Source organism: Ascaphus truei, chromosome 18, assembly GCF_040206685.1.
Source record: "Ascaphus truei isolate aAscTru1 chromosome 18, aAscTru1.hap1, whole genome shotgun sequence".
In the NCBI taxonomy this organism is placed as follows: domain Eukaryota; kingdom Metazoa; phylum Chordata; class Amphibia; order Anura; family Ascaphidae; genus Ascaphus; species Ascaphus truei.
In genome coordinates this window covers 7,601,665-7,626,210 of record NC_134500.1, presented here as the reverse complement: position 1 = coordinate 7,626,210, position 24,546 = coordinate 7,601,665, and the positions used below count along the sequence as shown (strand labels likewise).

The 24,546-nt window shown below is 50.5% G+C and overlaps 2 protein-coding genes across 4 annotated transcripts in view; both read left to right on the top strand.

The window, feature by feature from the left end:
• The first annotated feature begins 1,241 nt into the window (after positions 1–1,241).
• SELENOS (selenoprotein S) lies at positions 1,242–7,725 on the top strand. Of its 3 annotated transcripts, XR_012788867.1 has the most exons (7): positions 1,242–1,400; positions 1,978–2,103; positions 2,590–2,696; positions 4,732–4,821; positions 5,204–5,282; positions 7,032–7,411; positions 7,442–7,725. XR_012788867.1 is itself a non-coding variant. In XM_075575293.1 (6 exons), the coding sequence occupies exons 1-6, from the start codon at positions 1,325–1,327 to the stop codon at positions 7,109–7,111; spliced, it is 558 nt and encodes a 185-aa protein (XP_075431408.1). In that variant the 5' UTR covers positions 1,242–1,324; the 3' UTR covers positions 7,112–7,725. The 3 variants fall into 3 exon arrangements, 2 of the variants coding, with proteins under 2 accessions (XP_075431408.1, XP_075431409.1); XM_075575293.1 differs by having other exon boundaries at positions 7,032–7,725; XM_075575294.1 differs by having other exon boundaries at positions 5,204–5,332; positions 7,032–7,725.
• Positions 7,726–15,642: 7,917 nt separating this feature from the next.
• CHSY1 (chondroitin sulfate synthase 1) overlaps positions 15,643–24,546 on the top strand; it is a 63,238-nt gene continuing 54,334 nt past the window's right edge. Inside the window, exon 1 of the mRNA XM_075575292.1 lies at positions 15,643–16,719. Coding sequence (XP_075431407.1) covers positions 16,379–16,719 — 341 coding nt within the window. The 5' untranslated portion in view covers positions 15,643–16,378. The remainder of the gene's footprint in view (positions 16,720–24,546) is intronic.

Sequence of the window (24,546 nt, the reverse complement as noted above, 5' to 3'; positions counted from 1 at the left end):
CCCGCCGCTTACGCCGTTCCCCAGCCCAGTCTCAATACTCTCCTCAACAAAACAACCGTCGGACCCACCTCCCACCCGCCTCGGGTGCTACGCTGTTTGAGCCGGATATTGAGTAGTATTTTTTTTAAAGCTTTGCCCTGTGCCAAAAATGACTGGTATTACTGGTTATTAGTGCCCGGAAATGTGACCAATCAGAAAGCAGCATTTAAATAATGCCCTCTGGTTTAGACTATAATGTATATTATATCGCACTCAGCCCTCCCTCCCACTCAGCCCCTGTCCCCTCCCTCCCACTCAGCCCCTATCTGCTCCCTCACACTCAGCCCCTGTCTGCTCCTTCACACTCGCACTCAGCCCCTGTCCCCTCCCTCACACTCAGCCCCTTTCCCCTCCCTCACACTCAGCCCCTGTCCCCTCCCTCACACTCAGCCCCTGTCCCCTCCCTCACAGTTCGTCTCCTTCCTCACACTCAGCCCCTTTCCCCTCCCTCACACTCAGCCCCTGTCCCCTCCCTTGCACTCAGCCCCTGTCCCCTCCCTCGCACTCAGTCCGTCTCCTCCCTCACACTCAGCCCCTTTCCCCTCCCTCACACTCAGCCCCTGTCCCTCCCTCACACTCAGCCCCTGTCTCCTCCCTCACACTCAGCCCCTGTCCCCTCCCTCACAGTTCGTCTCCTTCCTCACACTCAGCCCCTTTCCCCTCCCTCACACTCAGCCCCTGTCCCCTCCCTCACAGTTCGTCTCCTTCCTCACACTCAGCCCCTCTCCCCTCCCTCACACTCAGCCCCTGTCCCCTCCCTCGCACTCAGCCCCTGTCCCCTCCCTCGCACTCAGCCCCTGTCCCCTCCCTCGCACTCAGCTCCAGTCCCTCACATTCAGCTCCTTTGTCTCCTCTCTCACACTCAGCCCCGACCTCTCCCTCAGCTCCGGTCCTCTCCCTCACACTCAGCCCCTGTCCTCTCCCTCACACTCAGCCCCTGTCCTCCCCCTCACACTCAGCCCCTGCCTCCTCCTCACACTCAGCCCCTGTCCTCACACTCGGCTCCAGTCCCTCACACAGTCCCTGTGCCTTCCCTCACACGCAGCCCAGTCTGTCACATTGATACAATGTATCCGCAGTCACTGGACGTCTACATTGTATCAACCAATCAACTCGGGGCTCCTCGGGTCCAGCACGAGGCTTGGAACGCAGGAGGGCGAAGGCTGCTAATTGGTCACTTTCGTTCCACGCCCCATGTGACGCATGCATTAGACACGTCACCTCGGGCTGTGATTGGCTGGCGCGGGGTAAATAGAGAAACACATCCTGGACTTGCACCGTCAGCATGGAGCTGGGAGACGGGGGGAGACCCGGGAAACCCGGCCTGGAGCCGGAGTGGGGGGAGTACCTGCAGCAAACAGGTGAGAGTCTGATACGGAGTGGGGGGGGTACGTGTCCCTGTATATTAGGAAGGGGTGAGTGGTGCGTGCCCCTGTGTATTAGGAGGGGGTGAGAGGGACGTGGCCCTGTGTATTAGGAGGGGGTGAGTGGTAAGTGTCCCTGTGTATTAGGAGGGGGCGAGAGGGGCGTGCCCCGTGTATTAGGAGGGGGCGACAGGTGTGTGCCCCTGTGTATTAGGAGGGGGCGAGAGGGGCGTGCCCCGTGTATTAGAAGGGGTGTTGAGAGGGGCGTGCCCGTGTTTTAGGAGGGGTGTTGAGAGCCCCGTGTATTAGGAGGGGGCGACAGGTGTGTGCCCCTGTGTATTAGGAGGGGGCGAGAGGGGCGTGCCCCGTGTATTAGGAGGGGTGTTGAGGGGCGTGCCCCTGTGTTTTAGGAGGGGTGTTGAGAGGGGCGTGCTCCTGTGTTTTAGGAGGGGGCGAGAGGGGCGTGCCCTCCCCCTCCCCCCCCCCCCCCCATGAGATGACTGCATTAGGAGGGTTATGTGTCTGTATTGTGAGGGGGTATGTGTCCCTGATGTCCGTGCCTCTTCCTCCCCAGTGGGCTCTGCTTTCTCCAGTTACGGATGGTACATCCTGTTTGGCTGCATCGTGGTGTATCTGGTGATACAGAAGCTGACGGAGAATGTCACGTGGAGCCGCACAGATCCACGCAGAGTTGTGGCAGGTTTGGCGTTTTGCTTTTGTCTTGAGCACCCCTGCACGCCATAAAGGTGGCACCCAGTGTATTCACACCTTGTATAGTGCAGCAATAATGTCCTCTCCCGTCTCCCCCACGACGTATGTCTCCTGTCCTATCCCTCTTTCCATTCTCCAGGAAAACCACTGAAATATTTTTTTTTGTCTGACTCACGGAGACCTGAATGGAAAAGGGGTTGTGTGGTCCCCCTGGTTTCTATTAGAGAAACACTCTGACACTCACTGCATCCGGTTGCGTATAAAGCAACGTTACTGCTATGAGTCTGCAGACTTAATCTGACAATTGTATAATCCCTTCACTGTATAATATACACCCTCTCTGCTGGAAGACTTCTCTCTGCATCCACTACTATTTTTATTCCGCTAATGTTCTCTCCAGCTGTTACTTCCCTCCCGCTTCTGCATGTGTCCCAAGGGCCCAACTTCCTGACCATTGTTATCCCTGTGTCCACAGACCCCTCTGATGTGGTCAAGCGGCAGGAAGCTGTGGCTGCCGCCCGGCTGAGGATGCAGGAGGAGCTCAACTCCCAAGCAGAAAGATACAAAGAAAAGCAGAAGCAGGTAATGGCGCTGGTTCTGCTCTCCTTCCCATGATTGGCTCACCGCTGCAGGAGTAACCTGCAAACTGCTCGCCTTTCTGTCTGTTTAAACCCTATGTTGCCAGAGGGGTCAGCAACGCGTGGCGAAGGGTTAAGGGACATTCTCCTCCTTGACTTCCTTTTAGCCCAGGGGTGGCCAACTCCAGTCCTCGAGGGCCATCAACAGGTCAGGCTTTCTGGATATCCCTGCTTCAGCACAGGTGGCTCCATCAGAGGCTGTCTTTGACTGAGCCTCTGATGGAGCCACCTGTGCAGAAGTGGAGATCTGTTGACCCCCCCCTGTATTATCCTCTTCACTGCAAACATTACATGGCCTTAACTAAGCAGTGATGGGGACCCATCATGTGACGCGCTGCAGTGATTCCCGGAGGTGTAGGCACGGCGAGCTGTGACCCACCTGTGCGGTAGGTAATGGTCACATTCCAACGCTTCTTTTCCTGACCCCTCAAATCCGACACTCTCTCTCGTGGTAGGCGTTGGGCTGATCTGCATCAGGACAAATTAGGATAATGACCATCATTAGGGGGTTGTGTAATAAAGTGCGACTGTGTCACAAATGCCTGATGTTCAAAGCCATGTGGTATGCCCCGATCGGCACTATCGCCGATGATTTAATAAATCCTTGCCCCGATCCCCAAAATGTAAGGTTGCAAAGTAAATAATAGTTTGAAAGGAATTGGACACCTTGCCTCTGAGGTAAGTTATTAAGGGGCTAACGTTAGGGGTTTCAGGATGGGTTAAGCATTTTAGGGTACGGCTGATTTAAGATTATGGTTTTAGAGTAAGGGCTCCGATTTATGTATTTATTATTTTTGGGGTGATGGGGTTAAGGTTTCGCTTTTTAGGGCGAGAGTTTAAGGCGATGGATTTTACGGTAAGGGTTTAATGTTTTTGGGGTGAAGATTAGCGTTTGCATTAGGGGTTAGGATAAGGGCTTAACTGGGTAGGGTAAGGACTTGACGCTTTTGCGGTAAGGTTAGGGGAATGCCTCTTGGGCGCACTGCCCATGTCTTCCTAGACCAAGGTTCGAATGCATTTTGGGCTTTAACACACAGCCAGTGTTTGCTGAAGGACGGTGTGTGCCATGCACTGCCCCTGGTAACAGAGCAGATGCCTTGCGGGTGAGGGGCTGGGAGGGTCCGGCATAGCACTAGTCATGTTGGTCGTGCAGAAACCTGGCACGTCCGCCTAAAACACATTTTGGCAGCCGAGTCCTGGCTGCTTCCTCCCCGCTCTGGACAAGCCGGAGCAATGGGAATATACAGCCCTGGTGTGTGCCAGACATAATACATCATACGTGACTGGGCGCAGCGTCGCCGTGATGTACGTACTCGCTGTATGCCCGTGCGATGGCATGCACGGAGGGTGCTGATACAGAGGCTGGTCACCGTTACAACAGGTTTCAGCATACACGGGAGTGAAACATTGAATATGCTGCCCCTCGTAGTATGTCCGCCGATGCACAAGGACCGCAGGAAGGATTGTATCCGGGATACGGGGGGCGCGGTGATGGCGCGTTTCATGGGAGGATGGACCAATGTTTTCCAATATCCAGAAGGTGTTTTTTTCCCCCTTTTGGAAACCAATGATCAGTGCAAAGTGGCAAATAAAGAAGTTCTCATTCTGGCCATTGGGACAGGAGAGGGCATGCAAGGTTCACCTCTTACCACCACATGAACCTGAGTAGCAGCACAGTCACTGTGTGGGCAGGTTGGTGCGTCTCTTGATATATTGGCTGGGAGTCAACAAAGAATCAGTGATCTCTGCCATGGACAAGACATATGGAGGGGGGGGGGGTTAGTTCCATTTGGCCCCTAGGCCATTATTCACTAAAGGATGTGAAGTTTTAGCGCAGGGGTGGCCTACTCCAGCCCTCAATGGCCACTGGAGTTGCCCACCCCTGCACTAAAGCTTAGCACTCTAGTGAATAAGGGCCCGCGTGTCCGTCTCTGGCTGGCGTCACCGAGCCTCATCTGTCTGACTCGTTTCTTTCTCAGCTGGAAGAGGAGAAAAGGCGGAATAAGATTGAGAGCTGGGAGAGTATGAAGGAAGGGAAGAGTTACAAAGTGTCGTCCCGTCTGAGTCAGGTGAGGGCGATTCCTGCCATGCCTACATTCCACCAGATACAAACAGGGGGATCCTGCATCATTAGGCCATGACATGTATATATTCATTTATTTATAACGTGTTACCTGGAAGTAATACACTGAGCGTTACCGGTATGTCCTGGGCACAGTTATGATGACAAATAATATATGGTTACAAATACATAGTTACATTGTTCATGCAGCCACCTCTGGGGTGGAATGACAACTTGGATATTATTATTATTATTCCCAAATCACTGGGGTGTGTGCATGTCGCAGAATTGACCTTGGAACACAGAAGTAGTCAGGCATCACCTTGTGCAGCACTGGCCGACAGCGCCACTGATCGTCTATATATACATTGTCTGTGTCCTTTCCTCAGCCACAGAGCCCCTCTCCCAGCACCTCCGCATCACCCGCCCCAAAGCCCAAACCAGAGCGGAGACCCCTGCGAGGAAGCGGTGAGTGTGGGACAGAACTGTAGGGCAGCTGGAATCAGGACACGGACGCGGTTTGTATTCAGTCCCAGTAATCTAAGGCAGCGGTGCGCAAAGTGGTGGGGCGTCCCCTCCAGGTTTGCCGGGGGATCGCGTGAGGCCTCTACAACAAACGTCACGTGACCCCGGAGCGTCATTTGACGCAGCTACCAGGTAGGAGGGGGGTGCGTGCTCCGGAGCAGGCAGATGGGGGCGCAGCAGTAAACGTTTGCGCTCCCCTGATCTAAGGTCTGTTTAACTAGAGCCTTCACCTGACGTGTGCCCACTCCTGCAGTCGATCCTGAAACATTAATGCATTTAGTGTGCAGATTACAGCTGTGTCGGGGGTTGTGTTAGGCCGTGATTATACCAAAAATCGCGCAGCTTCAAAACAACACAATAAAATGCAATGAAAGCGCACATACCAATCGCGTTGGTTGCGCCGCGACGTGCTGCAAAGCTTCTGTCTCATGAAGAGATTTGAGATTTTGTTTTTCACAGGCGACGGCGCATCACGTGACTTGCACGGCCAATCGTAGTGCATTATATATTATTTGATTGATCTGGCCAGGTCTCCCTGCAGTAGCGCTACCAATCGCTTCTGCATGTGCACGTGTAGCGCCGCTCCGCTGACGTCACCGGCTCGCGCTGCAGTTTCTGGTATAATTGAGGCCTTATTCTGTTGTACTGCTGCTTCTGCAAGTGGTAACAAGGTAGCATGGAGATACTGAATATCCTTATACAACGTAGCATTCAGATGGAGGCAGGGTCAGTCTGCTGCTTTCTAACCTCCATATGTTGGAGATCTGAGTGCAGAGGGATTCAGGAGCCATGTTACATTCACCAGGGAGGTTAGACAGAATAGTTGCCCTATCTGCTGCTCTGAACCCCCTGTATGATTACACACACACTAAAGGCATTATGTATACAATGCTCTGTACAGAACATGCTATATACTACTCACCTTTAAAGCAGCAGTTAAAGCTGACAGTCCCATTTCTCTCCCCCCCCCCCCCCCCTTTTTAATATGTGCCTCAATACAATCCACACAATAAGTAATTGGCTAAGTTGCCGATTGATCCGTTCTCCTGTGATTGGTCAAGGATTCGGCTCGGGGGCTCACTAAATGGCCGTCAGTGCAGCAGAAGAGGACCAAAGATGCAAAGTTCTGTGGGGAAGATCATGTGACCAGGCAGTCACTAGATTCAATTGGTGCATTGCTAGAGAGGGCAGGGCTCAAAAATGGTGTGTCAGTGACTGTTTCAGAAGAGGAAGGGGGTGTGACTTTGTAAATGGTTGCTATAGAAGCACAAAAAATGCTTGTTACATTAAAATGTCATTCAGAGTTGTTTTTCTCAAAGTAAAATATCTATTATGGTTTTGAAGCAAAAGGTGGCACTGTGTGCTCATTTGCATGTCACTTCCCAGAATCCCTTGCTGCAGTGGAAGCACTGTATGCTGGGTGATACTGGTGAAAGGCAGGGCTGCAAACCTGTCTAAGACATGCAGATGAGCACACAGTAATATTTGTGTGTGTGTGTGTGTGTGCGCACACACGTAGGATATTGCTTGGTCTGCTGCTTTAAGCACACATGTCCAGGTTTGCACTGCGTGCTGCGGCCCACTCATACACTAGTTACAATGTGTATTTTTCAGTTAACCCCTAAATATCCAGCCTGATTGAGCGAGTGCAAAGGAGGAGAGCCCCTTACTGTGCGTTTTCTTGCCCCGCAGGTTACAACGCTCTGACTGGTGATGGTGGGGGAACATGCGCCTGGAGGCCGGGTCAGAGGGGCCCCTCCTCGGGGGGATGAGGTTAAGCCCCTTGCTGGTATTTTCTTTTGAGATACCAGCAAGGTCCCAGAGCTGCGCCGCCTGCACACGGCGCCTGATCCAGTGGCACTCCCATCAGCACTCGTGGAAAGGTCCTTCGGAGCCGAGCTGTGACACCTGCTTCCTGCTCAGCACCAGTGGCTGCGTCTCTCAGAAGGAGGCGACATCGGCGTTCCCTGCCCTGAGAGTGCAGAGCTCTGTGCTTCCACCAGGGGTGCTCAACTCCAGTCCTTATCCTGACCTGGTGGGGGGGGTTGTTTTTATCACCAGCTTCAGCACAGGTGGGTCAATCGGTCCCAGCTTCAACACAGGTGGTGCAGTCTTTGAGGATCTGATTGAGGCAGGGATATCCTGAACTTGGGGAGGGGAAGCTCGAGGACTGGAGTTCAGCACCCCTGGGTTACATGACACGCTGGCTTCCCTTTTGTGGCTCAACCGATGATGCTGTGGGTGTTTGTCACTGCGATTGGACGCTCTGAATGATGTCGTCCTTACAAATGGCGCTGCAGCCAATGAGGATGGCTGATACTGTGCGGCGGATCGCGCTCTGTCTTGTTTTTTGTCTGCTGCTTAAATAGATGCTTTTGCTCCAACAGCTCTGTGTTTGTGATGTGGTTCCTGCCGTGGAGGAGGTAATTAAGAGTGTAATTATTGGGCTACCCTCCTACGTTCCCCCTCCAGGATGTGCTGTGAGGTCTTACCAATCCAGCTGCGCAGGTTTTGAAATTCCTGTCCCCCTACAAAAGTTGTTTTTGGTGGAGAATACAGATGCTTCATTAACGGTAAAAGTGCTTCCCGTTAATCTACATCATCCCCGGCTGCAGAGTATTCCGCTCTTCGCTGCAGCGGGGAGATAGGTTTCTGTATTTTCTTTAGCAGGTTGCGTACTGCCTGAAGTGTATGATGAGGCTGGGAAGGGAAGCGGGAAGTTATTGTTGTATTATACAGTGTGGCAGTACTGGCGCAGAGCCTGTCCCGTATCCTAGCACGGCTCTGCCCCGGAGCTCCTGTCCCACGTCCTGGCACAGCTCTACCCCGAGCTCCCATCCAGCATCTTGGCACGGCTCTGCCCCGAGCTCCTGTACCACGTCCTGGCACAGCTCTACCCCGAGCTCCCATCCAGCATCTTGGCACGGCTCTGCCCTGAACTCCTGTCCCGCATCCTGGCATGCCCCAAACTCGCGTCCTGGCTCTGCCCTGAGCTCCTGTCCCATGTCCTGGCACGGCTCTGCTCCGAGCTCCTGTCCTGCATCCTAGCACAGCTCTGCCCGAATGCCCATCCCACACCATGGTACGACCCAAACTCGCGTCCTGGAACGGCCCTGAGCTCCCGTCCCGTGTCCTGGCAGAGCTGTCGCAGTGCTGGTTATTTTTTAAGAATAGGCATTGTGGTCAAATAATCAAGTGTGGCATAGAGATTCATTAATGCATCCAACAAATGTCCAGATAATCGTGTGGTGTTTAAATCCAATAATCCAACTGATATAAAGAGAGAGGGGTGTGCGCCTAGTGGTATCCACTTGATAACCACAAATAATGACACACAAATATACACCCAATCCTTAATTGATATAAACACAGCAATGTCCAGTATAAACAGGAAAGATTACATGGCGCTATTGCCCACACCCACTACATCCACGCCGTGCAGTTTGTCGAAAGTAGAAATCCACAGTTGAGTGTGCGGAACAGTGCACAACCAAACAACTTTCAATATTGAGAAAGGATTTAAAAAAAAATCCATGGCAAACCCCGCAATTGACAGATCAGTAGTTTAATAGCGAGCTTCCCAATACAAGGACTACATGAACGCACCTACGCGTTTCATGCCGAAGCACTTTGTGCTTCGGCATGAAACGCGTAGGTGCGTTCATGTAGTCCTTGTATTGGGAAGCTCGCTATTAAACTACTGATGGAGTTTGCCATGGATTTTTTTTAATCCTTTCTCAATATTGAAAGTCGCTTGGTTGTGCACTGTTCCGCACACTCAACTCTGCTTATTTTTTAGCCTGTGTTTTCTCTGGGCAATGGAAGGGATCGCCCCTCCTTGCTCCCAGCGTCGTTCGAACAGTTTGGTCACAGTGCGGCCATACAGTGAAGGTCAGAATACCTCCCTGGACCTGGTTAAACACTTACATTATTAGGAAGCCTCTCTGAGACCTTTACTTTCCCCCCTCTCCATATGTATTATGATGGGAAGTCCATTCCTGGCGTGGGAGAAACATTCTGCTCCAGTCAAATGAATGGGAGTAAAACCTTCTCCAGCAGAGGGGAGCCGTTTCAGATACCGTTGTTAAATGGGGCATGTACATTTTATTGGAATGCTTCTCTGTTCTCCCCCCCATCGCATTGTGTATGAGGCCATTAAACAAGTGCCAGTCCTTAATGAGTGTCGGAGAGTAACCCAACCCCTGCAGTGCACCGTGAGTTGAACATGTAAATGAACTTTTTCACGTGCAGTGAAATCCTGTCTGAGCAGTGGCAGCCCAGGCCAGACAGACAAGAAGGACAGAGATCTGCAGCTTTACCCGTTTGGTTTTTTCACCTAGAAGATGCAGATCTCTGATAAAATGATCCCTGCGTGTTGGGAATATGACGCCCAAGTAATCCCTGGGTGACCGTGTGCGACCAATCTTAACGAATACAGCCTTAAACTAGCGCTAATAGCCGGAGAATCCCAAGGGCAGTGTCGGGGAAATTGTACGTTCAATAAAGCAACCACATGAAAGGTAATTTTGTTGCGTCTATTACTGCTGGGGAGCGCTATGTACGTGGATGGTGTTATATAAGCAATGATAGCTATAACCTGTAACAAGTATGTGTTTGCAATGTGAAGGGATTGGGGCACACACTCAGTACCGACTAGACTGCTGGAGAGGGTGCTGCTATCAGAATACATATAAGGTACTGTACAAAAATAAAGGGATGGGTACACCAAAAATATGCAAAATTCTCTTTTATTAGCCAATATTTTATTTATTTTTTATTTATATACCCCCCATCTCCCCCAACCGGGCACTCACCAGTGATAAAACATAAGTATATAGGGTGTGTACCGTCCGAAGATTAAGTATAAAGCGAAAGAGGACAAGCACAACAAAGCTGCAAAAATGGTGACGTTTAATACTCAACGTTTTGGCTCTTTAAAGAATCGGTGGGGGGGCGAAGAAAGTGTGTGTGTGTCGGGTTCATAAGTTTAATTTGATCGAGTATTAATGCATTTCATTGCCATGTAGGTTTTCAGTAGAGACGAGCCCACGTGCACAGATGCATTCCCTGTGGAGTCTGGAAAATAAGTTGTAACGATATCACACGTGCTCCTACGTGAGCGAGTTACCCAGAAATATCCCACGTAGCACCGTTTTAGCGCCCACAGCGCACTAAACAAAGATTTTTTTTATTCCTTTGTTCCCTGAAAGCTCCTGTTATCCTGTAGTTTCACCACAAGGGGGACTCCTCGCTCACACATTCACAGGGAGATAATTCCTTATGCTCCTTCCTTTCCACTGGTAATATCTTATTATAGCCAAGAAAGAAGAAAAGAAAAAAAAACCTACAGGCAGTGCTCGGTTATCCAACGGAATCCGCTCTGGAAGCAGCGTTGGATAGTGACACCGCTGTAAAGTGAGTCCCATGTTAATCAGTGGCGGTGTGCGTTGGATAACGCATTCTGGCGTCGAAAACCAGCCTATAGGGTCGCATTGTAAAGCGTTGGATATGCCATTCGTTGTAACGTGAAACGTTGGATAATGAGGACTACCTGTACTAGCATTGTTGCCCGCAAGGTTAACATAAAATAACAAACCAATGTCTCATTTCCCAGGAAGCCGAATGACGGACAGTGTCAATTTGCCTTTTTATTAACAAATGCAGCGGCCATAATTCTCCATCACTCAGCAGTTTTAGGGTTTAAATGTCCCGGTGGGAAAGTGGCAGAGATTAATGGCCCCGGTTCTGCACGCTAACGGGTTTCTATTATTCTATTATGAAATGTTGGCAGCCTAAAGGTTTGGTTTCATCTACAAAGGTGTGTTTAAAAAATAAAATAAAAAAGTTGGTGAGCGATTTATCAATGTCATTTGGATGTTGGTTTGACTGGGAAGATGGAGAAAAAACATCCACAATTCATCTGTGTGCTCATTTGCATGCCATTTCTCAGAATCCCTGGCTGCAGTGGAAGCACTGTATGCTAGCTAGGGGATAATGGTGAAAAGCAGGGGGTTGCAGACTGGGTCTGAGACATGAATGTGCTCACACGTGATTTTTTCATTTGCTTAATAATTTGTCAAGACTACACAATATGGGCCTAAGTGGTGCTATTCGACAAGACCCTTTCTTGCAACAGAACACACCTGACCCATTGTAGTCGACAGGTTTGCAGGTGTCTTATGGAATAACTTACTAAATATTGGCTATATCTGAATTGATCCAATCTGAAACTTCTTATCAAGTGATCTTGTCACCTCTTTTCTTCCAGCGGAGCCTATCTCTCGTATCACTCTAACCCCCATTATTCAAGCTTCAAATAACAGGACCTGCTATATACAGACCTTACCTGTGCGTATGTGTGTATGTATGTGTGTGTGTATATATATATTGTATATATATAATCGCGTTTTAAGTTATGGTGGTGAAAAAGGCAACAAGAAACCTCCACCGAATTGCATATAGCAAATAAAAAGATCACTTGCGAGCACATTCACATGTCTTAGGCAGGTCTGCAACCCCGTCTTTCACCATTATCACCAGCATACAATGGTTTGTCAGGCAAAAGGTGACACGTTGTGCAGTGCCATCTTAATGCATGGGCACGCTGGGCAGTTGCCCGGGGCCCCATGCTAATCTATGCACAGACCAAAATTTAACACTCATTTTCCGATCACCCGCCTCAACATTCAAGTCTCCCGCTAACTCGGTAGAAGGAGAAAAATGACGACTTGTAGCGGAGAGTTGGCGGGGCCCAGCGCACTGCTTTGCCCGGGGGCCTCTAATGCTGTTAAGACGGCCCTGATGGTGTGCTCATTTGCATGTTATTTCCCAGAATCCCTTGCTGCAGTGGGAGCACTGTATGCTAGGTGATAATGTTTGAAAGGCGGGGGTGCAGACCCATGGGCGTCCGCAGGAGGGGGCAAGGGGGGGCGCTTGCCCCCCCCTGGATCACTCGCAGCCCCGAGATCCCGCAGGGCAAGCAGGGTGTCCGGCCTGCTGCCTGTGGGCCTGCTCCCCCTCCCAACGTGGGACGGAGGGTGGGGACCCAACCCGGGTGGGGACCCAACCCAGCCAACTCAGCATCCACCGCGCGCGTGCACCAACCCAGGTTCCCCCGCACGTGCCTCCTGTCCCAGGCAGCAGCCACAGGGGATGCTGGAGCCGCCTGCCAGTCTGACGTGTCCCCCACCAGCCCACCTCCGTGCGCCAACCCAGCAGCTGCTGCGGGAGATGCTGCAGCCGCCCGCAAATCTGGCCCCCCCTAGCCACCCACCTCCAGGTGCCAACCCAGCAGCATCCGCGAGGGATGCAGCTGGCCACCGCCAGTCTCGCGCCCGCCTCCATGCGCCAACCCGCCGGCTAGTCTCACGCCCCCCCCCCCCTCCCTCCCAGCCGCCGCCGCCCCCCCTCCCTCCCAGCCGCCGCCATCCCCCCTCCCTCCCAGCCGCCGCCGCCCCCCCTCCCTCCCAGCCGCCGCCGCCCCCCCCCCCTCCCTCCCAGCCGCCGCCGCCCCCCCCTCCCTCCCAGCCGCCGCCCCCCCCCCTCCCTCCCAGCCGCCGCCCTGTCTAAGTACAGCGGTGCGCAAACTGGGGGGCGTGACTCCCAGAAGGGGCGCAAGACTGAGTTCGGGGGGGCGCGGGGTTTACAGAGGCCCTGCGTGCTTCCCGAAAGGCAATTAAATGAAGTGTCGGCGGAGCTGCAGGGTCTCTGTAAACCTAACTTACCTTGGCTCCGGCACCTTCTCACACACGTCGCCATGGCAAAGCGGCCTTTCTATGGCAACATGACGTTATGACGCCGGTGAGGGGGGGCGCGGAGGTGAGGGGACCGCCGGCAGGGGTGCGCAGGGGAAAAAAGTTTGCACCCCCCTGTTCTAAGACATGTGAATGCGCTCACAAGTGATATTCTTTATTGGCTATATGCTAACGGTAGAGGAGAGGGAGAGAGGGAGAGAGGGAGAGAGGGAGAGAGGGAGAGAGGGAGAGAGGGAGAGAGGGAGAGAGGGAGAGAGGGAGAGAGGGAGAGAGGGAGAGAGGGAGAGAGGGAGAGAGGGAGAGAGGGAGAGAGGGAGAGAGGGAGAGAGGGAGAGAGGCGAGTGTGTGCGTATGTATGTATGTATATATATATGTATATATATATATATGTATATATATATATATATATATATATATATATATATATATTTCCACACACAAAAACCATGTTTGTGGTATATAGGGCTATATACATATATGGATATATACAGTATATGGGTATATGCCGTGTATATATAGGTATATAGGGGTGTATATACACAGTGTATAGGGTTATATACAGTATATAGGGATATGTATGGGTATATACAATAGATAGGGATATAGGGGTATATAGGGGTATATATACAGTGTATATGGGTATATACAATAGATATAGGTATATACAATAGATATGGGTATATACAGTATATAGGAGTATATTCACAGTATATACAGTGTATAGAGGTATATACAGTATATAGGGATATATATGGGTATATACAATAGATAGGGATATATGGGTGTATATATGTATATACAGTGTATAGAGGTATATACAGTATGTAGGGATATATGGGTATATACAGTGTATATGGGTATATACAATAGATCGGGGTATATATACCGTATATGTGGGTATATACAGTATATAGGGGTATATATACAGTGTATAGGGGTATATACAGTATATAGGAGTATATATTGGTGTATATAGTATAAAGGGATGTATATACAGTATATAGGGATATATTGGTATATAGGGAGATATAGGGGTGTATATACAGTATATAGGGGTATATATACTGTCGCTTTTTCCTCCGCAATATAACTAAGATACGCCCTTTCCTCTATTGCTCGACTGTTAAAACTCTGACAGGCCCTCATTCTCTCCCGTCTTGATTACTGTAACCTCCTGCTGTCCGGCCTTCCTGCCTCTCACCTGTCTCCCCTACAATCTATCCTAAACGCTGCTGCCAGAATCTCTCTACTCTTTCCTAAATCGGTCTCAGCGTCTCCCCTCCTGAAATCCCTCTCCTGGCTTCCGATCAAATCCCGCATCTCACACTCCATTCCCCTCCTCACTTTTAAAGCTTTACACTCTTCTGCCCCTCCTTACATCTCAGCCCTAATTTCTCGTTATGCACCATGCTGACTCTTGCGTTCTTCTCAAGGATGTCTTCTCACTACCCCCTTTGTATCTAAAGCCCTCTCCCGCCTTAAACCTTTTTCACTGACTGCCCCACACCTCTGGAATGCCCTTCCCCTCAGTACCCGACTAGCACCCTCTCTATCCACCTTAAGACACACTTAAGACACACTTGCTTAAAGAAGCATATGAATAGCACTGTGGATATTCTGAACACATGATACATAAAGCTTGGCCCCCTGCAGACGCACTTACCAGAACTCCCTCCTACTGTCTCTGTACGTTCTCCCTACGTACCAATTAGACTGTAAGCTCCTCGGGGCAGGGACTCCTCTTCCTTAATGTTACTTTTATGCCTGTAGCACTTACTCCCATGACCTGTTATTTATATTATCTGTTATTTATTTGATTACCCCCCCTGTATTACTGCTGTGAAGCGCTATGTACACTAATGGCGCTATATAAATAAAGACATACAATACAATACCATATCAGCTGCATCGAAAGTCCCCCACCCCCCCTCCTCCTCTCTCCAAGTCACGTGACCCGGGGCCTCTCTCACTTGCAGCCAATCAGAGGCGGCGGACGGGAGCCGGGCGGGCTCAATGCTCATAATGCTCTGTCTTTTCTGTGTTCGCCTTTAATAAGAAGAAGAGCCGCGCGGGAGAGAGACCGAGACACCCGGGGGGGAAGAGAGAGACCCGGGGGGGAAGAGAGAGACCGAGACACCCGGGGGGAAGAGAGACCGATACACCCGGGGGGGGGGGAAGAGAGAGGCACCCGGGGGGGAAGAGAGAGACCCGGGGGGGAAGAGAGACACCCGGGGGGGAAGAGAGACACCCGGGGGGGAAGAGAGAGACCGAGACACCCGGGGGAAGAGAGACCGATACACCCGGGGGGGGGGGAAGAGAGACCGAGACACCCGGGGGGAGAGAGACACCCGGGGGAGAGAGAGAGGGACAGGGACACCCGGGGGTGAGAGAAGGACCGAGACACCCCAGGGTGAGAGAGGGACCGGGACACCGGAGAGAGGTGCGGGGAGGGGGAGAAAGATGAAGAGGGCAGCGCCCTGACACACAGAGACCCCTCCAGGCCCGAGCTGAGGGGGGACACACCGGGGGTAAGAGAGAAGGGGGGAGGGGTAATAAGGCCGGACCTGTAGGGGGGCTGCTGCAGGAACAGCAGGGTACCAGAGGCAGAAGAGGGGCAGCCCTGTAAGGGAGAGGTGGTATAGGGGCAGCCCTGTAAGGGAGAGGTGATATAGGGGCAGCCCTGTAAGGGAGAGGTGGTATAGGGGCAGCCCTGTAAGGGAGAGGTGATATAGGGGCAGCCCTGTAAGGGAGAGGTGGTATAGGGGCAGCCCTGTAAGGGAGAGGTGGCATAGGAGCAGCCCTGTAAGGGAGAGGTGGCATAGGGGCAGCCGTGTAAGGGAGAGGTGGCCTAGGGGCAGCCGTGTAAGGGAGAGGTGGCCTAGGGGCAGTCCTGTTAAAGGTAGAGGTGGTATAGGGGCAGTCCTGTAAGGGAGAGTTGGTATAGGGGCAGTCCTGTAAGGGAGAGGTGGTATAAGGGCAGCTGTGTAGTGGGAGAGGGTGTTGTAGCCTTGTAATGAGGGTTAGGTAAATGGGCAGAATTTGGTGTAGGAGAGGAGGGTATAGGGGCAACCCTTTAACCAGGAAGGGGGATTCAGGGTCAGTTATTGTGTAAGAGGAGGAGGGTGGATGAGCAGCTGCTTTGTACGAGGGGTTTAGGGTCACTAGCGTGGTGGGAGAGGAGAGCCTCTGTGGCAGAAGGGGGGGGGGGGTTGGGGGCTGTGTGAGGAGAGAGCCTCTGTGGGAGAGGGGGGGAGGGTCACACCGCAGTCCTGCCCCCCCTCCGGGATGGCCGGCCGGAGCCGCCGCTCGTGGCTCAGCGTCCTGCTCGGGCTGGTACTCGGTTTTCTCCTGGCCTCCCGGCTCATCCTGCCCCGGGCCGCCGAGCTGCAGAGAGCCGGCCGGAGAAGGGGAGGAGGGGGAGGGCAGGTGGGGGGCTGCGGCCTGCAGGCCGGGCAGCGGACAGATTACAGCGGGGTGCTGGGGTGGCAGCAGCAGCAGGCACTACCCGAGGCAGGAGACCTGAGCCCGGGAAGCGAAGAGGACATCCCCCAGGATAAAAACTTCCTCTTTGTTGGCGTGATGACTGCCAAGAAGTACCTGGAAACCAGAGCAGTGGCTGCTTATAGGTGAGTGCCGAGTATACCCACATGCCAATGACTGCTAACTAACCCCCTTCTGTTAATACACCCATAATCCTATATATGAGCATCCTCTGTATAGTGTGTGTGTGCACTGAGTGGCATGTCACCCCACTGTCAGTCATGTGTGTCTATAGGTTTCTCACACGCATTCTGCTACTGATAAATAATAGCTTTATTTCATACAGCGCCGTTCTCCCAATGGGACTCAAAGCGCGTCAAAGCGCGTCACAATTACAGTATAGTGCGCGGTACGCAGCGCACAGGGATGTTTACACACACACACACACCGTAAAATGCCAGTTTTTAGGCTGCCAATATAGTAATTTAAAGGTTCTCGGAGGTATTAAACGGTCCTAATCCCTGCCTCACACTGCCTGTGATGCAGCCTCAATTTGCAGGGCCTGCAGATATATGAAGTGTAGACATGCTAATAAACATGCAGTGTGACACTTTTTTTTTTTTTTTTTGGTTTCTCATCACTTAACGGGTATTCCCCCAATTTGTTTACGCTGCATCTTGTATAGCCAAGAAGTCACCGCCAGTATTTGTCCTAAATACAGCAGTTTTGGACTCGCCAGCTTGGGTGCTGGTTCTGTATTGTGGTAGTAAGCGGATGACCAAATGTAGACAGAGTTTATGGTGGGTACGACAAGTGATTAAAAGGCCCGCTGAACCCAGAAACGCTGCAGCGCGTCCCCGTCTCACACAGGTCAATTTAAACTACCTCTAGTCTGTTCCTTCTCTCCGTGGGCTGTTGGTGTGAGCTGAACGCCATTGTTTGGTTATTTTACACTGGAACAGCCCAAGTCTGGAATGAATGGGTTAACCTTTAACTGCAGTAAAATAACTCCAGGTAGTTGTTCTTTAGCATAAAATCCAAAAATTCGGTTAACGTCGTCACCTGCTCATGTTTCTGGGCCTCCTGATCATGCCACTTGCTAGTATAAACTATTCTGAAAGACGCAGTTTATATACATTTTGCTATCGGTCACGAGAGATGCAGGGGGATGTTTGGAAGAAGAGCTTGCAATCTAATTGTGGAGTCTGCGGAACAGAGAATGTGGCTCTCGAGGCACAAAGATGTGGCACTGGGATTCGAGCTGTGACACGAAAGGTGGAGGGAGTCCCTGTCCCACAGAGCTTACAGTCTAATCATTTAGGATGGGTTCCTAGTTTGAAAGCTGTGCTGGGTCTTGGTGAAGTCACTCCAGGTGTAGCCAAGCAGAGGCAGGAATCTGCATGTATTGTATGTCTTTGTTTATATAGCGCCATTAATGTACATGGCACATCACAGTAGTAATACACATGGTAATAGTATAAATAACAAATAATATGAATAACAGGTCATTGAGAATAAGTGCTTCAGACATAGCAGTAACATTAAGGAAGAGGAGTCCCTGCTCCGAGGAGCTTACAATCTAATTGGTAGGTAGGGAGAACGTACAGAGACAGTAGGAGGGAGTTCTGGTAAGCGCGTCTGCATGCTCGGGTTTCAGCGGGGGAATAGGTCTTGCTTGCTCGCAGCAATTAGTTTGTAAAGTTACTGGACTTAAGCTAGTGACCCAGACCAGAGTGGCTCAACCCAAGTCCTCAAGCTCCCCCCCCGCCCCCCAACCCGCCAACAGGTCAGATTTTCAGGATATCCATGCTTCAGCATAGGTGGCTCAATCAGTCCTTGCTTCAGCACAGGTAGCACAATCAGAGGCTCAGTCTTTGACAGCCTCTGATTGAGCCACCTGTGCTGAAGCAGGGATATCCTGAAAGCCTGACCTGCTGATGGGGAGGGGGGCTTGAGGACTGGAGTTGAGCCCCTCTGATTCCTAGACTATTCCTGGTTGAACGTTTTGGGGCAATGACTGGAGCTGTTGCACATGCAGAAGCTTTCAGAATATTTGGGGATGTCGGGAGACTAGAATTGATGTGAGTGGCAGAGACTTCCACAGATTTCAAGTTAACCCCTTTATCACCGTGCTTCTCTGCAGGACCAGACTGATGGGTGATCTGTTCTCCAAGTTAAGAAAAATAAAGCAATAATGAATATTTAAAAGTTATACTGGACAGGGTTTTTAAACCTACCCTGACGTTTCAGACCAGCGTGGCGGGTATTATCAGGTGCCCTTGCTTAATCAAAGCTCACACAGGAAAAGAACGTGGTGTAATCTGATTACGTGATTGCCAATCTGGTTTGCTATACTCCGATTGCCTCATCGGGATTTATTAAGGCAGCCGTCCAAGCTGGCGTTTTTTTATTGTTATTATCATTTCCCCCCCCCCCCCCCCTTTAATATGAGCATCAATACAATCCACACAATGATCAGTAATTAGCTAAATTGGCGATCGATCCGTTCTGCTCGGGGGTTCACTAAATGGCTGCAGAGGCGTATTGACTCTATATCTGTGACTTTGTAAATGGTTGCTATAGAAACAAAAAATGCTTGATACATTATAATACATTAAAAAGGTAATTCCGTTGTTTAAAAAAAAAAAATTTGCTACAAGTATTTTCTCATAGTACAGAACTGATTTTATTAAAAAAAAAAAAAAAAACGTACAAATATTGCTTGAGCTGCAGCTTTAAGCATATCACGCTCGTTACTTTAGTGGCCCTATATAGATGGAGCTGTTAAGTCCACGTTGAAAATGTATTTAATATAGAAGGGATTAGCGCCAAACATTTGTTGAAATTTTTTTTTACCTTCCAGTAAAATAAACCCCCACCAGTTTGATTAGTAAGGTTAGTGGTTAATGGAACTGCTGTTGTGTTTTTTTTCCCCTCCTGCGTGGAAAGAAACAACCACAATGTATATATACATGGCCGTTACACCATCATGCGTCACAGTAATTTCCTCTCGCGCTTATCTCCCGTAGATGTGCGAAGCCAAAGGCTGGTGTTGGCTGTAATGGCACTTTTCAGCCCGGGTTATGCTTCAGTAACGGCAGTCACCAGTGTAACCGTTTGGGATTTGTTTTAGACGTTAACATTGTTCAGTCGGTTGGGACAGGCATGAAATCCTGAGCCGTACTCTGATAAACGCCGCGAGATCAGAGTCGCTTGGTTCGATTGTAGCCAAATCCCCTTTAGTTGTCTGTTCTCCTCCCAATTACACAAGGAAAGGTATTGGTAGCGGGCAATCGATGACATGCTTTAGCAGCGCTGCCCGCCATACTTTGCGCTTTGTTTGCTGTTTAGTCCGTGGTTTTTCTGAGGTCTGCGTTATAGCGTCGCTGTAATAACGATAACTTTGTAACCGCTGCAGTGTTATTTCTACTTGATTGCAAAAATAACACGGACATCATAAAGTCAAATAAGTGTATTTACTTTAAATCCTGCCCAGCAAAAGTGGCATCCCTCGTGTGGAGGAGAGGCTTAATCCGCTGGATAATAATCAGATGTTAAACTTTAGCCTGAAGCATTGTTTCTTTTCCTTTATAGTTATGGGGAATTAAAAATAACTTTTCAAACAGTGAAAGTGTTGCTGGTTACTCAAGGTAATGTTACAGGCCGGGGGCCGCAGTGCGGTTATACGGGGCGCTGTGCGATTATACAGGGCGCTGTGCGGTTATACGGGGCCGCTGTGCGATTATACAGGGCGCTGTGCGGTTATACGGGGCCGCTGTGCGGTTATACAGGGCCGCAGTGCGGTTATACGGGGCCGCAGTGCGGTTATACAGGGCGCTGTGCGGTTATACAGGGCGCTGTGCGGTTATACAGGGCCACAGTGCGGTTATACAGGGCCACAGTGCGGTTATACAGGGCCGCAGTGCGGTTATACGGGGCCGCAGTGCGGTTATACGGGGCCGCAGTGCGGTTATACGGGGCCGCAGTGCGGTTATACGGGGCCGCAGTGCGGTTATACGGGGCCGCAGTGCGGTTATACGGGGCCGCAGTGCGGTTATAGGGGGCCGCAGTGCGGTTATAGGGGGCCGCAGTGCGGTTATAGGGGGCCGCAGTGCGGTTATAGGGGGCCGCTGTGCGGTTATAGGGGGCCGCTGTGCGGTTATAGGGGGCCGCTGTGCGGTTATAGGGGGCCGCTGTGCGGTTATAGGGGGCCGCTGTGCGGTTATACGGGGCCGCTGTGCGGTTATACGGGGCCGCTGTGCGGTTATACAGGGCTCTGTGCGGTTATACAGGGCTCTGTGCGGTTATACAGGGCTCTGTGCGGTTATACAGGGCCGCTGTGCGGTTATACAGGGCCGCTGTGCGGTTATACAGGGCTCTGTGCGGTTATACAGGGCGCTGTGCGGTTATACAGGGCTCTGTGCGGTTATACAGGGCTCTGTGCGGTTATACAGGGCGCTGTGCGGTTATACAGGGCTCTGTGCGGTTATACAGGGCTCTGTGCGGTTATACAGGGCCGCTGTGCGGTTATACAGGGCCGCTGTGCGGTTATACAGGGCTCTGTGCGGTTATACAGGGCTCTGTGCGGTTATACAGGGCTCTGTGCGGTTATACAGGGCCGCTGTGCGGTTATACAGGGCTCTGTGCGGTTATACAGGGCCGCTGTGCGGTTATACAGGGCTCTGTGCGGCCTCGTGAAAGGTTTTGTATTTTGGACTTCACCAGCGGTTTAATAACCGTGATGGGTATATTAGATTAAACAAAGTTATTTGACACCTTAACATTTCTGACAAGTGTAAGTCTCTTAAGATTATCACTTTTGTCCTAGGTTTTTTCCTTTTGCAGACTCCAATTGTCTATTAAAATATTAAACCGTCTATTTCAGGGTTGGGCCACCAACAGGGCAGGTTTTTAGGATATCCATGCTTCAGCACAGATGGCCCTGTTAACCACTGATTAATATTCCTGCTTCAGCACAGGCAGATCTTTAGAACCTGACCTGTTGGTGGCCCTTGATGACTGGAGTTGGCTACGCATGGTCTATCTTGTACCATGTTACCGTACCTTACAAACTTGAATATTCCACAAAAGACAGGGGTGCCCAATGCTACATCCAATTGACAAAACATATAAAGTATAAAGTTTTAAATACTTCAATAATAATAATATTGACTTGGTTATTTAGTTAAACCCTTTGGCCAAAGCATCATAAGCCTGCATACCACGCCAAGGTATAACCAACATTAATGCAGGTCCGACACTACACGGTGAACCCTTCCCGTTACCTCTGTATGAGGGGAAAGAACCGTAGTAGGTCCTGTTCTTTGCAGCAAAGTGAAAAGACCTCCCAAGTTAAAAAAGGTGAGGAGGGGTGAGCTCCTGGGGGAGGTGCCACCTACCGCCATACAACTGTTACCAGTTAAACGTTGTGTGTTAAACTTTAATATTACACACACAACATGCACATCCAATCAGGCTGCAAACGGGCCCTCGGGCAATGTGCTTTTCCTGTAAAATAGATCGTTCCTTACGCTGTGAAGCAGTCTTCCCAATGCAGGGAGATGAATGGGAAGTGGGGCTTCACATGGTATTGAACGGGGGGCCCTACGTTCCTGTCCGGACAGGAATTCGGCTCCTGCAACCATTAAGCAGCAGCCCTTTACCCTCTACAGGAGCACATTCCCCCCCCCCCACCACCCGCATGAGAAGACAGCCGCATAACACCTAAACTGGTTCTCAGATTGTTTTCCGGAGAAGTTTCACTGTCGGGTCAGAATGCCTCGGGCGACCATTACACAGAAGAATGTACGGGAGTTAAAATGCAGTATATAGAAATGGCCGCACAGGAAACACAGGTCTTTGAGCTAATTAAAAAAAAAATATATATATATATATATATACATACATACATACATACATTGTTCGACAAACCTATACATTTGCTCGCCCCGGGCGAGTGGATTTAACCCCCGGGCGAGTAAATATTGGCCCAAGCAGCACACGTTTGGTACTAGGTGGCGAGTAGATTTTTTGGTGATTTGTCAACCACTGTATATATATATATTACGCCCAAAGTAAATTATCCAGATTTGCCATGTAGTCCTCATGCTCCCGAGTGTACACAGCGCACTAGAACGTGTGGTTCTAATGCACTGTAGTCTATTAATGGCTATTGGAATCAGGCCTCTGTGGGATGCACGCATTGGGGCATCAAATGTAATTACATTTCTAGGGTCTCATTTCATGACCCTGTAAGGCAGGGGTGCTCAACTCCTCAAGCCCCCCCCCCCCCTAACAGGTCAGGTTTTCAGGATCAATCAGAGCCTCTGAGCCACCTGTGCTGAAGCTGGGACTGATTGAGCCACTAGTTCTGAAGGAGGGATACCCTGAGAACCAGACCTGTTGGTGGGGGGGGGGGGGGGGGCGAGTTTGGGACTGGATTTGAGCACCCCTGCTATTTGGTACCAAGCTCCTGTCTTTGGACATGTCTCGTTAACCTTTTCAATGCATAACTTTACAAATGTTAAGTGCAGTTTTTACAAGTGACTAATGCACCAGCACTATAGTGATGTTTTTATGTGGTCCAATTGGATCTATCGGCTTATCAGGCGGCCCATGGCGCCAGTGGGCACTCCCGTCATTCAGGACACCTTCATAGGCTGTAATCTTCCGATGTCCAATGCATTGATGGTTATTTATTGGGAATGTACAAATATGCCATAAAATAAACACACTGACCTAGTTCTCCCTTCAGTGTCCCCATCCAGTAACAGATTTAAAAGGAAGTGAGCCAAGTTCCTTCATACAGCACCCAAAGAGCTGTTAGAAATAAAATCCTCTACTCCTTAACCTACACGCCTGGGATACATCACTGAGCTTAGAGAGAGACTTACCCCAACATGTACCTTTCAGCAAAAAGCTGCAATTCCAGCAACCCATTCCTGCTTTGGGAAAACAAAAGGTATTAACATAACCAGTGTTCGACAAACCACCTATACATTTGCTCGCCCCGGGCGAGTGGATTTAACCCCCGGGCGAGTAAATATTGGCCCAAGCAGCACACGTTTGGTACTAGGTGGCGAGTAGATTTTTTTGTGTGGCGAGTAGATTTTTTGGTGATTTGTCAACCACTGAGCATAACAAATATGCTCCATGAAGTCGTTTATTCCATGTTCATTTTTCAAGAGCTGAGACAATCTTAAGTGGTCAATTTTACCAATGAGATGCTTAGTGGGGTGGGGGGGAGAGAAATGCTTTGGACTCTCTCTTTTTAGATGTCCGCTTTGAGGAGGCCATCTGCCACCAACCTGTGTAACAGTATCAGGAAGCGATATCGGTATGATCGAACCTCTGCAGGGCTGGGCGCCTGGCTAAGAAACTGCCCAAATCTTAGCTTGGAGGACATACTGAATCAATTCAAGGATTCAGTTAAGCTTATTCCCGTGACAGTCTACCAAGAGATGCACTATTAAACCCGTTCAAACGATGCACCTACGTTCAGCACAAAGCAGAACCTGGCACCGGGCCAGACACTAAATGCTTAAAATGTGCAGTTGTTGGAGCTGATTTATTCCATGGTTTGTGGGATGGTGTAAAAATCCAAGGTTTCTGGACTCTGTCCCAAAAATACTGGAAGGCAGGGGTGGGCAGCTCCAGTCATCAAGTGCCACCACCAGGTCAGGTGTTAAGAATATCCCTGCTTCAGCACTGGTGGTGCAGTTTTTGACTGCGTCAACTGTGCTGAAGCTGGGATTTCCTTAAAATCTGACCTGTTTCCTACCCTTGAGGGCTGGGGTTGCCTGCCCTTGCTGTAAGCTGTCGTTAAGCCTGACTGTTTCATTGACTTCAGAAAATGCTTTCTTTAATATGCTGCACCAAGATTTTCCGGGGGGGAGGGGGGCGCGTGGCAGTTGCTGGGGCCACACACTCTTCCCCCAAGGCATTTGCCTGGGGATCGCGCGAGGCCTCTGCAA

Coding starts and splice junctions, on each gene's coding strand:
- SELENOS (XM_075575293.1), top strand. CDS start 1,325: ATGGAGCTGGGAGACGGGGGGAGACCCGGGAAACCCGGCCTGGAGCCG. Junction 4,822..5,203: donor TGTCGTCCCGTCTGAGTCAG/GTGAGGGCGATT, acceptor TCCTTTCCTCAG/CCACAGAGCCCCTCTCCCAG. Junction 5,283..7,031: donor GAGACCCCTGCGAGGAAGCG/GTGAGTGTGGGA, acceptor CTTGCCCCGCAG/GTTACAACGCTCTGACTGGT.